The sequence below is a fragment of the Takifugu flavidus genome, chromosome 18 (assembly GCF_003711565.1).
Source record: "Takifugu flavidus isolate HTHZ2018 chromosome 18, ASM371156v2, whole genome shotgun sequence".
Taxonomy (NCBI): domain Eukaryota; kingdom Metazoa; phylum Chordata; class Actinopteri; order Tetraodontiformes; family Tetraodontidae; genus Takifugu; species Takifugu flavidus.
The window spans coordinates 7,628,455-7,641,487 of NC_079537.1; the positions used below are offsets into that span (position 1 = coordinate 7,628,455).

Sequence of the window (13,033 nt, forward strand, 5' to 3'; positions counted from 1 at the left end):
TGCCGACGGTGTGTGACGGGCCGGCTTAAGAGACAAATGTCAATGAGAGCGTCGTTAACCCCGGCACACAGATCGGTCTGTAGATTACAGATGCGGTGTTTACGTAAGGTTGGGGCGCCACGGCGACGTGACCAGGAGGCCCTCTCTCTAAAATCACAGTCTGCTAGCATCTTCACTTCAGGCTGGGCAGAGGTCCGACGCTGGCAGAGCCTCTGGTAGCTTCTCTTGTTTTTTTTGCTCTTTTACCATTGTTAGCGCGGAAAACGTTAGCAAGTGTCATCGACCGCGTGCTGCTAATAAACAAAGAGGACCAAAGTGAATCATTTTGCTGTATGCTAAGTGTGTTTGTGTTATGGTAATTTTGATAACCATTAGCAGCATCATGTTAGCTACAAACAAACAGTCGCTGCATCAGATCCGGACTTGTGGAACAGGAAGAATATTCCAGGTTTCCACTGTTGCACGCGGTAGAACTGGCAATAACCCTACGTTAGAGGTTATCTCCACTGTAGCGATCTTTCCAAAGCAATTGGGAATCGCGTTTCTGTAGGACACTGAGTGTCCTCGGCCTATAGCGGCATGATGCTAAAGGTTAGCCAAGTCTGCTCTAGCCTCGAGCGCTAGATATTGGGTGTAGCTGGAGAACAATGAACTGTCAAAAATGATACTCTTAAACTGAAATTACGTCGAGAGGCTGTCGTTCTCCCGTACAGGAACCTGCCTCGTTCCTTCCAAAGCAGGATGTCGGCTTCGCTGACACGACAGTGGCAGATCCCTGCGGTGAAAACAAGGGAGAATCCAGGTGGCGGAGTGTTTTCAGCGGCTGCAGGAGAACACACAGCAACAGTCACAGCGAGGGGGGGTCGACCTCATCTCCGTCAGTAAACACCTGTCATTAGTTTAATCCCCGTCGCGTTCCCACCTCTTCCTCCGCTCCGGTGTGTCCGTCGGCCGTGCAGATGAAAACATTGGGAACGTCCCTCAGGCCCCAGAGGAACCTGCCCCTCCCTCTGTCTCTTTATCACACTGCTGTCTGGAAGGGGGGGGGACCTGCAGATGTTTATGAGATATTTATGTTCATGGGGCCAGAAGACGGAGCGTCGGTGTTTTCAGGGATTAATAAAGATTTTCCATGTTTTATACCTGGTTTCTGATCGTCTCTCTGCGTGAAAAGGTTCTTTTTTGAGCCAGTTAGCGCTTCAAGCGTTCCGGTTTTGTAACGATCCGGGTCACGGAGCATCCGCGGCGTTCTTGAACGCTGCTCAACCCGAGAGTGTCGCTCTGATTCTGGGACCTCAGCCCAGGCTGGACCGAGGTGTTGTCTTTAAAAAGGTCCGTAGCCTCGAGGGACGGGTGGGAAGCGCTTGAGTCAAGGGAGAGGGGCAGAAGAAGGGGGGTTCTTTCACCCGGGGGGGGGGCAACAAGGGGGCCCAGGTGAGGGAGGACAGGATGCAGGTGACGGACAGCAAAGAGGAGATCCAGGAACAACCGGAGACGCAGGAAATGATTAACTAAAGCGAAAAGAACCCCCCCCCACACACACACACACACACACTCATTACTCCATGTACCTCCATGACAGTGGTGGAACCCCGCAGAGATGAACAGGGGCAGGAGGGACAATTAGGAGGCTGACGGAGGTTCCCAGTCTCCGTGGGCCGATCACGCTATGGCGTCCACTCGAGTGGACACCAGGACAAACGGAACATTTAGGTCGGAGAGTCGGATTTGTCCTTCAGGGTTTGCTGCTAATCAAGCCGCCGTTGTCCCACAGAGGGACGCAGGTCAGCGGCCGCCGACGTCGGAGCCTTTCTTCTTCGTTGGTATTTGATAGAGCTGAAAACCTGGTTTTGAGCTGCTCTTTGACAGACCCCTCAAACCCGGACCTTCAGAACGGTGCGCTAACGTTGTCTGTGTGTGTGTGTGTCCTCCGTCACCCACACACACACACACACACGTCGCTGCCCCAGAAACGTCAGTCGGAGTGGCTGTTTTTGTCTGAGTGTTCCTGAAGACTCCTGGACTCCTGAGCCCTCTGATGTCTTCACCTCTCCCGGGCCGACGCGCCGACGCTCCTCCGACCCGCTGCTCTTTTCCCAACCCCCTTCAGACCCTTTTAAAGTCGAACTTCGGAAGCGGCCGGCGCCATCTTGGCGACGCGGTGAACAAGTCAGCAGCTCCTGAGCGGAACGCCGCTGGTCAGAGCTGAGTTTCAATTTATGATGGAGATTATAGGAACGCTGCAGTGGATGATCCGGCTGGATCTATATTCTGGAGCACTCTCTCTTAAATGCCGCGGCGGCGGCGGCGGCGGCGCCGCCCACCTTTGGCATTTAACGAATCCCGAAGTGACGTCGACGCCGGTTTTGCGGCCTCACAGCAGGACTTTAAAGCTTTACCGCTGGTTGAGGCGGAGCGAAACAGGGCTCGGCGGCGGGTGTTGGGGCGTCCGCAGAAGCGTGGCGGCGGTTTATGGCGGTTATGAGCTGCCTCCCCCCATCCCCCCCCCCCCCCCCACGGCTGCAGATTGTTTTTAGTGTCGTTCAGTCATCACAAATGCAGCTGAAATACTGACCAGGGACATAAACATGTGTGTGTGTGTGTGTGTGTGTGTGTGTGTGTGTGTGTGTGTGTGTGTGTGTGTGTGTGTGTGTGTGAAAGCTCTTTGCTCAGCAGGAACAGGCTAGCGTCTGAAAACAGGAGTGTTTGCATTATTTTAAAATCCTCTGGAGAGAACACGTGTAAATCCTGTCAAAAGTGTTTAAAATGGGTTCAAATCTCACAGAAAATCGACGTTTTACAGTTTTTTCCGCCTGATTTGGAACCTTTAGGGGTGAAAACCTGAAGTTTCCGCAGATCCGTCTCCATCCAGGCCACAGACGGTCCAAACATGCCGATGATCCGTCGGATGTAGTTTGATGGACACTTTTATGAATGAAGTGATGTTAAATTGAGATTAAAGACACAAATTAGAAGAGACCACAACGCATGAGAAATGGCTCCGAAGTCGATTATCTGATTACTAAATCTGACCTAACGGGAGCGTTTGATCAGATCTGGAACAGAAACGTGTCGTCCAACCGCTGAAGGATGTTTTTACAGTGTGTGTGTGTGTGTGTGTGTGTGTGTGTGTGTGTGTGTGTGTGTGTCTTGGTTTTGTTGTTCTCCGACTAAGACGCAGCTGATGTGATGGTAACTCGACGTGTTTGGACCATCTCAACATGTAAACATTGGAGTGTGTGTGAGTGTGTGTTTGTGGTCAGGCAGCAGCCGGGAGCTGACCTGTTGGAGGCAGTTTGTGATTAATCTTACCACCGGGGGGGGGCTGTGGGGGCATCAGGGTGAAAAAGGATTGTGTGGCAAACTTCCCCCCCAAAAACATGTCGCTTGTGATTAGCATTAGCGCAGCATGTAGCTGTGACGGCGTTAGCGCCGGTGATCCTGACTCACTTCCTGTTGACTGTTATAATCATCGATGCCTCCGAACAGACGCGTGGAAGTGTGTGTTTGTGATGCTGAAAGTGTGTGTTTGTGATGCTGAAAGTGTGTGTTTGTGATGCTGAAAGCGTGTGTTTGTGATGCTGAAAGCGTGTGTTTGTGATGCTGAAAGGGTGTGTTTGTGATGCTGAAAGTGTGTGTTTGTGAGGCTGAACGTGTGTGTTTGTGATGCTGAAAGTGTGTGTTTGTGATGCTGAACGTGTGTGTTTGTGCCATCCACCATCCATCTATCCATCATCCATCCATCCACCATCCATCCATCCATCCATCCATCCATCTATCATCCATCCATCCATCATCCATCCATCATCCATCCATCCATCCATCATCCATCCATCCATCATCCATCCATCCATCATCCATCCATCATCCATCCATCCATCCATCTATCATCCATCCATCATCCATCCATCCATCCATCCACCATCCATCATCCATCCATCCATCCATCCATGCATCCTGAGCAGCAGGAAGTAGAGCGGAATGTTCCCTTCATTCCTCTCTGGGGTATTCCAGCTCCTTTAGGAATTCTGCCACAGGCCAAATGAGGAACGTCTCCCCTGCCTGGCTGGAGCGCCGGAGTCTCGCTCGACTCCCCATCACATCCACTCAGGTTCTCGGTGTTTTCCAGAGCCCAACACCGTCACCACTATCTGATGTTCCTGCTTGGACCATGGGAGGGAGCGTCTGGCTGCGTCCTCTGGCTGTGAGACGCTGGCGGGGGTCTAACTAGCTCCCACCCAGTGAAGCTCCCACCTCCTGCAGGGGTGACAGGAGGGACGACCTGCCCTAAATGTCACATGACCTGGGAGAGGAGGAGGAGGAGGAGGAGGAGGAGAGGAGGAGGAGGAGGAGGAGGAGGAGGAGGAGGAGGAGGAGGAGGAGGAGGAGGAGGAGGAGGAGGACGAGGACGAGGACGAGGACGAGGGGGACATATGGGAGGAAGAAAACCTCCCTGAAATGACCTTTAATATTATTTTTGATAATTACCCTCCCTGATTCATGGCCCCAGCGCTCCTTGTTCCCCTCAGAAGAGCTGGGCTGTGAAGGGGAACACGTAGCGTGGACATCGTGGCCCTTTGGATTATCGGGAGTGAAGATGGATTAATAATCTTGTGTGAATGGTGCAGCCGTAGGTCAGAGTCTCATATCAGCCTCATGATCCGTCTCATCGCCGTATGAGTGTGTGCGAGGATGTTCCCGTCCTGCTAACACCTCACGGATTAGCAGCCGCTGGCCGGCCAGCTGGTGATCCGTCAGCTCCACCCGTGAGCCGCGTAAGTCCCTGACAAATGACGGAGGTGACGGTGAAAGACCACCGCCTGAGCTGGGAGCGAGCGTACGGAATAATCTCAGAGGAGGCGTATTATGTTTGGCTGATGTGCAGCAGAACACATCGACCAGTGTCACACCGCTAATCGCCAGATGTTTGGACACTGGACAGAATCGCCAGGGGTCAGAGGGCAACATCTGACATAATCAACACGTGTCACCATGTTCTCACACACAAAAACACATCTATCTTCAAGTTAGCATGCTAGGCTAAAGTAGAACCACTAACAATGTGGTTGCTGCTCGGTTTCAGTTGATCCCCACTGATTAATAGCGACATATAGCTTTAGCGATGACATGTTAGCTTACCCTAGCGACGACATGTTAGCCCACCCTAGCGACGACATGTTAGCCTACCCTAGCTGTGCTCATCCCTTCTTCAAGGCCCCCTGGAACCCGTTTCATGTGCCATTTTTCCCAGTTAGCCCCTAATGTGGTGTGGTTGATATTAGCATGAGTCACGATATGTACTGTAGGTACGTATGAGTAGTTTTCAGGTTTTTACCAACGCACACGATGTTAGCATTTAATTTACGACCCACGTAATGACGCTGAACGCGTCATTAACGCGACCCCATAAATCCCCAAACATCCATGACACATTAGCGTCACAGATGGCCTCCAGGGATTACGGTGTGTAATTAAGTGCCCCGCTGATAGGGGCTTTAGTTATCTCTCATCGGCTGTATTTACCCTATAGGCTCGCTGCCGTTTGCCTTATCTCGTTGATGTCACGCTGAGATTGAGGGATTCAGGCCATGGCTGTGTAATACAACACAGCTTTAACCATCTTTGGAGGGGGCGGACGTGCACGTGTGCACACACTGAAGTTGGGGTTTTACCTTCAGAGGCTCCATGGGAACCATTGAAATCTTCTTTAATATTGTTTCTCTTGTGTTGTGTTCAGTGTCCAGCTGGTGGTTAAATATAACCTGTGTGACAGAAATGGGGCCTGTCCTCCTCCAGCCGCCCTCCCGTGATTAACGTGCACTAACTCCTGGTCCGAGGCGTCTGGGGTATTCCTGGATGGAATTCTGGGGGAAAATGATAGATGACTTAAACTTTTATGCTAATTCGGCGTTCTTGTACTTGTGCCTCATGCGAAAGTGACATATTTTTTTTAGAAATTTGCAGTAAAAAAAAAACAACAGAAAACAGCGTTATTATTCATTGTCAAAACGGCGCCGGAGGCGTCTGGAGAAGTGAGACTGAACTCCCAGGTATTCTTAGCCGGCGATTATTCAGCGCGCGGCTACTCCTCAGTTGGTTATTTTTAGCCGTACGTGTTTGCGAAAGGTCGCGTTGTTGTGACGCGGCGTTGTTGTTCCCCCCGTTGGAGGGAGTCTTTTTGTGACCGGGCAGTAATTGGATCGCAGTCCTGATGGGTCACAACGCTCGCCGGGATGAGGAACCTTTCCGTGACTACCTGGGGGACAGCGTTGATCGTGAGATGAAAGGTGGCATTCCAGCTGAAACTGCCAAACATCCATCAATCAATCAATCAATCAATCAATCAATCAATCAATCAATCAATCAATCAATCAATCAATCAATCAATCTTTATTTATATAGCGTCTTATACAATCAAAATTGTTTCTAGGTGCTTTCCAGAATCCCAGGGCCTGACCCCAGACAAGCAACAGTGGCAAGGAAAGACTCCCCTTTAACAGGAAGAAACCTTGAGCAGGACCAGGCTTTCTGCTGACGGCTGATGGGAGACGGGGCAGAAAGACATCCTGAAGGGGCAGATCTTAACCTGAGGGGGCAGCGGGACACACAGCCGGAGCCCCACACCTGTTGCTTTAATCGGCCGGTGTCGCACCGGCTCGGCACAAACGGAGCGGCCCGGCTTCATTTCGATGACTCTCCACCTGCTCTCGACAAAGTCTGAACAGCTTCGCCTTTGCGGCATCACTCAGAGCCGAGCACAGCAGCCTAACGCAGCGAGACGACCACAGACACGGACGCCAGGCGCCCAGGAGGGGTCAAAGGGGCCCAGGAGGGGTCAAAGGGGCCCAGGAGGGGTGAAAGGGGCCCAGGAGGGGTCAAAGGGGCCCAGGAGGGGTTAAAGGTGCCCAGGAGGGGTTAAAGGTGCCCAAGAGGGGTTAAAGGGGCCCAGGAGAGGTTAAAGGTGGCCAGGAGGGGTCAAAGGGGCCCAGGAGGGGTTAAAGGTGCCCAAGAGGGGTTAAAGGGGCCCAGGAGGGGTTAAAGGTGCCCAGGAGGGGTTAAAGGGGCCCAGGAGCGGTTAAAGGTGGCCAGGAGGGGTCAAAGGGGCCCAGGAGGGGTTCAAGGGGCCCAGGAGGGGTTAAAGGGGCCCAGGAGGGGTCAAAGGGGCCCAGGAGGGGTCAAAGGTGCCCAAGAGGGGTTAAAGGAGCCCAGGAGGGGTTAAAGGTGCCCAGGAGGGGTTAAAGGGGCCCAGGAGGGGTTCAAGGGGCCCAGGAGGGGTCAAAGGCCAGACGGCCCACCGGACCGGAGCCCACCGTGATTACGCATGCGTGCAGATGAGCGGCCTCACATCCGTTCAGGCTAATTAGACGCCGCCTTTGATGATTAAAGTGTTGGCGAGATGAAAGCGCGCTGGATCAATCTGTCATTAATTAGAACGTTAGAAAGCGGGGAGGATTAACGGAGCGACGCCGGGGTGGCTCGTCTGATGCCACCGGCACTGGAAACGAGACCGAGCGTTCCGTCCCGTTATTCCCGCTCGAGTCTTAAACAACAGTTGATTGATGAAGTCAGGAAACATCCCATCATGAGACGCTCCCGCCTGCAGCAGCTCTGGATTAGCATGTTAGCATGTTTGATGTTTGCTCCACACACAGGGAGAGAAAGGTTCCAACGTGGTGGCGATGGCGGCCTGCCGTCACTAATGACCCCCAGACGGCATCAGGGCCTTGGCAGGCGGACGCTGCCCTCTGTGATTGACAGGGTCGGCCGTCTGCTGAGGCCCGCGGTGGCTGGCCGCTCCGATGGCGCCCACGGACGCCCACAGACGCCCACGGACGTCCTCCTCTTCATCTGTGCGCATCTTCGGTCGACTCGCCGTCCGTTTTCAGTCCTTTTCTCGTTGTTTCCCCCCTGTTCGCACCTTTTTTCTTCTGCGTTCGTGGTCAACACACACCTGAATCCCTCCAACCCTCCAGCGCAGGTTTCCGCTTATTTGCGTTCTCGCTGCCGACTCATTATCACCATGGCAACGGTTCCGTTGTTCAGCTTGTTCCCCGTGAGCCCCTCGTCCCGGCACACACACACACTCGCGCGCGCGCAAGGACGCGCGAACACACACGTGTTCCTGACGAGATTTCTGTTTGCGGTCTGAGTGTCGTGCACGTGCACGTTTGTGTCGCACGCCGTCGTTTCCTGGTTGTTCACGAGTGTAAATCAGTAAATTAGGAAATTCCCTGTTGAGGCATCAGCCGTTAGATCCCTGGAATTTGTGGTTTAGTCTGTGCTGAGGGCGGTTTAGTCAGTGTTGAGGGAGGTTTAGTCAGTGCTGAGGGTGGTTTAGTCAGTGCTGAGGGCGGTTTAGTAGTCAGTGCTGAGGGCGGTTTAGTCTGTGCTGAGGGCAGTTTAGTCAGTGTTGAGGGAGGTTTAGTCAGTGCTGAGGGCAGTTTAGTCAGTGCTGAGGGCGGTTTAGTCTGTGCTGAGGGCGGTTAGTCAGTGTTGAGGGAGGTTTAGTCAGTGCTGAGGGCGGTTTAGTCAGTGTTGAGGGCGGTTTAGTCAGTGCTGAGGGCGGTTTAGTAGTCAGTGCTGAGGGCGGTTTAGTCAGTGCTGAGGGCGGTTTAGTAGTCAGTGTTGAGGGCGGTTTAGTCAGTGCTGAGGGCGGTTTAGTCAGTGCTGAGGGCGGTTTAGTCAGTGCTGAGGGCGGTTTAGTCAGTGGTCACCCACCGTTTATTCGCCACCTCTCTGGAAACGCTTAAACACGCACTCATAAACAGGGGAGGGGGGGTCAGTTGCTCTTGTTGGGAAGACACGTGCGCAGGTTTGGAGGCCGTGCAGTGAGGGTCCACCTGCATCACCTGTTCACCAGTTAAGGCCGGCCGGCGCCTCCTGCGGTTTCTCATGATCGTTACCTCGAGTGTCTGCTGATGCTTGACTATAATTGAGACGCACGTTTGACTCCTCCCCCCCTTTCTACTCCCCCTCCCCCGTTCCGCTCCGAGGAGCTTGGCAGCGCCATCATCTCGCCTCACTGGAACCTTTAGCCTCAGCAGCTGCGCCGGCGTCTTTATCCAGCAGAAGATTCGGGCGCCGCGATGAGCGTCGGCCTTCATGCGCAGCCAGTTTGCTGTGATCAGGCTTCTGACGGCGGATCGCTTAAAAGGACCGTGGAAATCGGATCTTTACCCGATTTGTGGATCAGATTATTGACGCGATAAATTTCTGATCTGATAACAGCAGTAATCTGATTATGTGATATCAGATTAACGTCCTGCATCTGTAAGGAGACACATCTTGACGGTGGTGATAAAAAAACAACAACAAAGGAGTGTAAATATGGGCCGCGTTAGCATGTAGCTTGATTAGCTCCCACAGCTAATGCTACTGCCCACGTACATATTCCAAAAGAAATCTGATAAAAGGACTGAAGCGTGTAAAACAGACCTCCGCCTGACCTCCGCGTGCTTGTTCTGTTTGATCCGCGCACGCTCGCACGTGCAGGCGGCCCTTTCACAACGGCTCGCTTCCTCCTTTTCGTGCGTCGCTACAATTGTCTCAGTTGTTTCCGTCACGATTTCTTCCTGCTGAAGAAGAATTTCCGCCTTTGTGATTCACTCCGGGCCGAAAACCTGCGCATGCGGGTGAGAGCGCGCGCCGACGGGACCATTATGTCCAATTTTCTGTGCGCAATTTGCTGCAGAAGAGTGTGAGTGGAGGCCGTGCTGTGCGAACTTTGGCCCCCCGATTCCCCACAGACGCAGACGGGGGGGGTTCTCATGTGGAACGGGGGGCCGGCGCTGCTCGGGGAGCTGTTTCTGGCTTCCACAGAATCCTCCAAAAGTGCCAAAATGGGAGCTCAGCGACGTGCCAACGTGCTAATGATACATTCCAGGGAAGACTCGAACCGACAGTGACTCCTCCTCCTCCTCGACTGTGTTTTGCTCCTCTTCCGTTTTTGCGGCGCTCGCCCGATTTAGCGTGTTTGTGGTGGGAAAAGGAAGAGTCACTCGGTGGCTCGCCTAATCACACAGGCCAGGTTTACCCAACCTTGTTTGCTGGGTGTTAATTACTCTCCTGTCTGTCGTTGTAGCAGCTCGCTAACCTAAGTCGCAGCACCGACAACACGGATGATAAACAGGATTCAAACAACATTAAGGAGGTCAGTTGTGGCCTTTTATCCAGGTTCCCTGTATTTAAAGACGCCTCCTGAAGCTCCTCCATCCGCCATCCCAGACTCATTAGCCCGATTTCCTTCTCCACTGCCAGATGTTTGGGTAAAACCTGAACTTTTGCCCCTCCGTGCTCCGGGCGCCCAGCTAGCGCTGTGTGTTAGCACCGCCATACGAGACCGGTATTAGCAGGACGGCAGGAACGCTTCCAGGATCACAAGATGGCGAGGAGTGACACCGAGCGCCGGAATGACCGAACTTTACACATTCCCACGCGTTGATAACAGCCTGACGTTTGCTTTCCATCTGGATCCTCCGCTCCTTACCTCGGTGTTGTCCAGCAATGCTGCGACACGGCTAAAAACTTGTTTGCTGCTGACAGCTTTGGCGGGTGACCATTGAAATTAGCGTCGGTGGACTAAACAGCATTTATTTATATGTTTGGCTTGTTTTAAATTAGCCAGCAAACTACAGAAAAGCAGCAAAGTCAGTCACCTGTGTCTATGTGGGGATTTTTGAAGCCCCGCCCCCCCATGCTGCCGCCTGTCTGCAGCTGGAGCTTCGCACCCTTTGCCAGGGTGCTTTGGTTTTAAACTAGCATACTTGTCGGCGATGTTTCCACTGTGTGTCGGTGGCATTTTTACCGGCTGTTTTGCCTTCTCAGACTGTTTTTGCTGGGTCGTAGCAACGAGAAGGGATTCACTGACAGACTTGTTTGTTTTACCCCCCTTCCCAGGACCCCAGGAGCAAGCACAAGTTTAAGATCCACACCTACGGCAGCCCCATCTTCTGCGACCACTGTGGATCTCTGCTGTACGGCCTCATTCACCAGGGCATGAAATGTGACAGTGAGTACGCGCGTGTGTGTGTGTGTCTGTGTGTGTGTGTGTGTGTGTGTACGCGCACTAACAAGGGCAGATGGGAATAGACCTGCACCACCTTCTCTCCTCTCAGTTCTTCCACCCACCATCCTCCATTAACTCGCCCATTCTCCCTCCTTCAACGCTGCACGTCCCCCCCCCCCTCCCCCCCCACTCTCCTGCCGTCACCTGCCTTTTTGTTCTCCGTATGTTCCCCCTCTGCGTTGGTCCCTCCTCTTCCTGTCCTCCTCTTCATGGCATCTTCATCCATCACCCGCCCGCTCCCCTCATCGATCTGGGCTTCTTCTGGTGGCGGTCTCACCCCAGAAGTTAATGGGAAGACATCATTACAAGTTGACACGGCGAGGCCGCGGCCGTTACCGAAGAGGGATGTGTGGCTGGATGGAGGACGACAGGAGGACAGGAGGAGGAGGGAGACGTGGCAAGGATGAAGAGTTTAGAGAGGAAGAGTCATCAGAATAAAGCTGCTAAAGGAGGAAGCGTCTCCATCCATTTGGCCACGCCCATAGAATCAATAATAATGCGCAACAGCACCCTCTAGTGGTGCTGGGTGGCAGCGCCACGGCAACCGGACGACTCCACGGCCATTTCTAGTCAATGCATATAAAACGAAAGAGTGATGCAGGACAAGATGGAACATTTTAGGCCTCGTTTCCGTCCCGAAGGTGCAGAACTCAAGGTTTCCCTCATGCTCCATTTCCTCATTCATCGCTATTGCTAATTAAACTAGCCGCGACAACGCCGGCGACGGGCTAATTCCAGGTTCTGCTCCTTTTTCTAGCCTGCGACATGAACGTGCACAAGCAGTGTGTGGTGAACGTGCCCAGCCTGTGCGGTACCGACCACACGGAGCGCCGCGGTCGCCTCTTCCTGAAGATCGAGGTGAAGCTGGACAGGCTGCATGTCACAGGTCAGTCGTGCGGGAGCCGCCATGCCGCGGCTGGTGTCTCACACACACACACACACACCACACACACACACACACACACACACACGGCTCCAGATTGTTCTGTCACCTGCGGAGGGCCGGTCTGCCGGGCCAGAGCTCCGCCCCCTCCCAGTTCCACACAAACACTGGGAGAGTGGAGGGCTGCACCTCCTGGAGGGAAAAGCTGCCGCCGCTGCAGGAGCAGCCGCAGGCATGATGGGAAACACCTCCGGAGAAGGTCTGTCGTGCAACCGTTCAGATCCTGGTACCGTCCTGGTCCTGGTACAGCCATCATGGTACCAGATGAAGTTCTGGAGTCTGTAACGGGGTCACAGGTCACCAAGGTTTCCGCTCTCCTAAATTGCTTCCATTTGATTTTGAGCACTGAAAGAAGTCTCTTGTTGCAAACGCAACGTGCACAACGTGCACAGCGTGCACAGCGTGCACAGCGTGCTTTTCTGGACCAGATTTGGCTGCAGGCTGCAGGCTACAAGTCGAGAATAATAAATTGAGCGTAACAGGAACAAACCTCGAGCGGGACCCTCGTATGGACTGTGCTAACCCTTCAGCTAACGTGTCCTTAAGCAGAAGTGTGAGTTTTTGCTGAGGATGTGGATCTAAATGGTGTGGGGGGGGTGAGGGGCAGAGAGGTCAGAGGTCAGCATGCAGCCCTCAGTATCCCACAGAAAAGGTACAGAACCAGTTGGCTCGGCTGTTTCTGCTCCCGAGATCCCGATAATCAGGTGTGACGGGTCTGTTTTCCGGCCTCGTGGGTCGAGGAGCGCTGTGATTGACGGCGTGAATCAGGGAGGAAGATCGGGATCGATGCTGAGAGTGGGAGCGCGGGAAGGGCGGACGCCAGGAGAGATTCTCTCCGCTCCTCGGACTCTCCAGCGCCGCTCCTGTGGAGGTTCGCGGATGTGAAGTTGATCACATTTTTCCTGAAAGAAAAACACCCCCTCTGTCTCCTTCTCTCGCTCCATCTCCTCTTCCAATATTGACATTCGCTGTTGTTCCACCTGCCCTTTCGCTGACCCCCCCCCCCGCTCCACCATCTTTCCGTC

The 13,033-nt window shown here is 53.5% G+C and overlaps 1 protein-coding gene across 2 annotated transcripts in view; it reads left to right on the top strand.

Annotated features, from left to right (window-relative positions):
• The window catches only part of prkcab (protein kinase C, alpha, b), a 46,432-nt gene that overhangs the window by 21,692 nt on the left and 11,707 nt on the right, over window positions 1-13,033 (top strand). For both annotated transcript variants that reach the window (XM_057014772.1, XM_057014775.1), the window contains exons 4-5: window positions 10,897-11,008; window positions 11,823-11,951. In XM_057014772.1, the coding sequence (XP_056870752.1) occupies window positions 10,897-11,008; window positions 11,823-11,951 (241 nt within the window). The remainder of the gene's footprint in view (window positions 1-10,896; window positions 11,009-11,822; window positions 11,952-13,033) is intronic.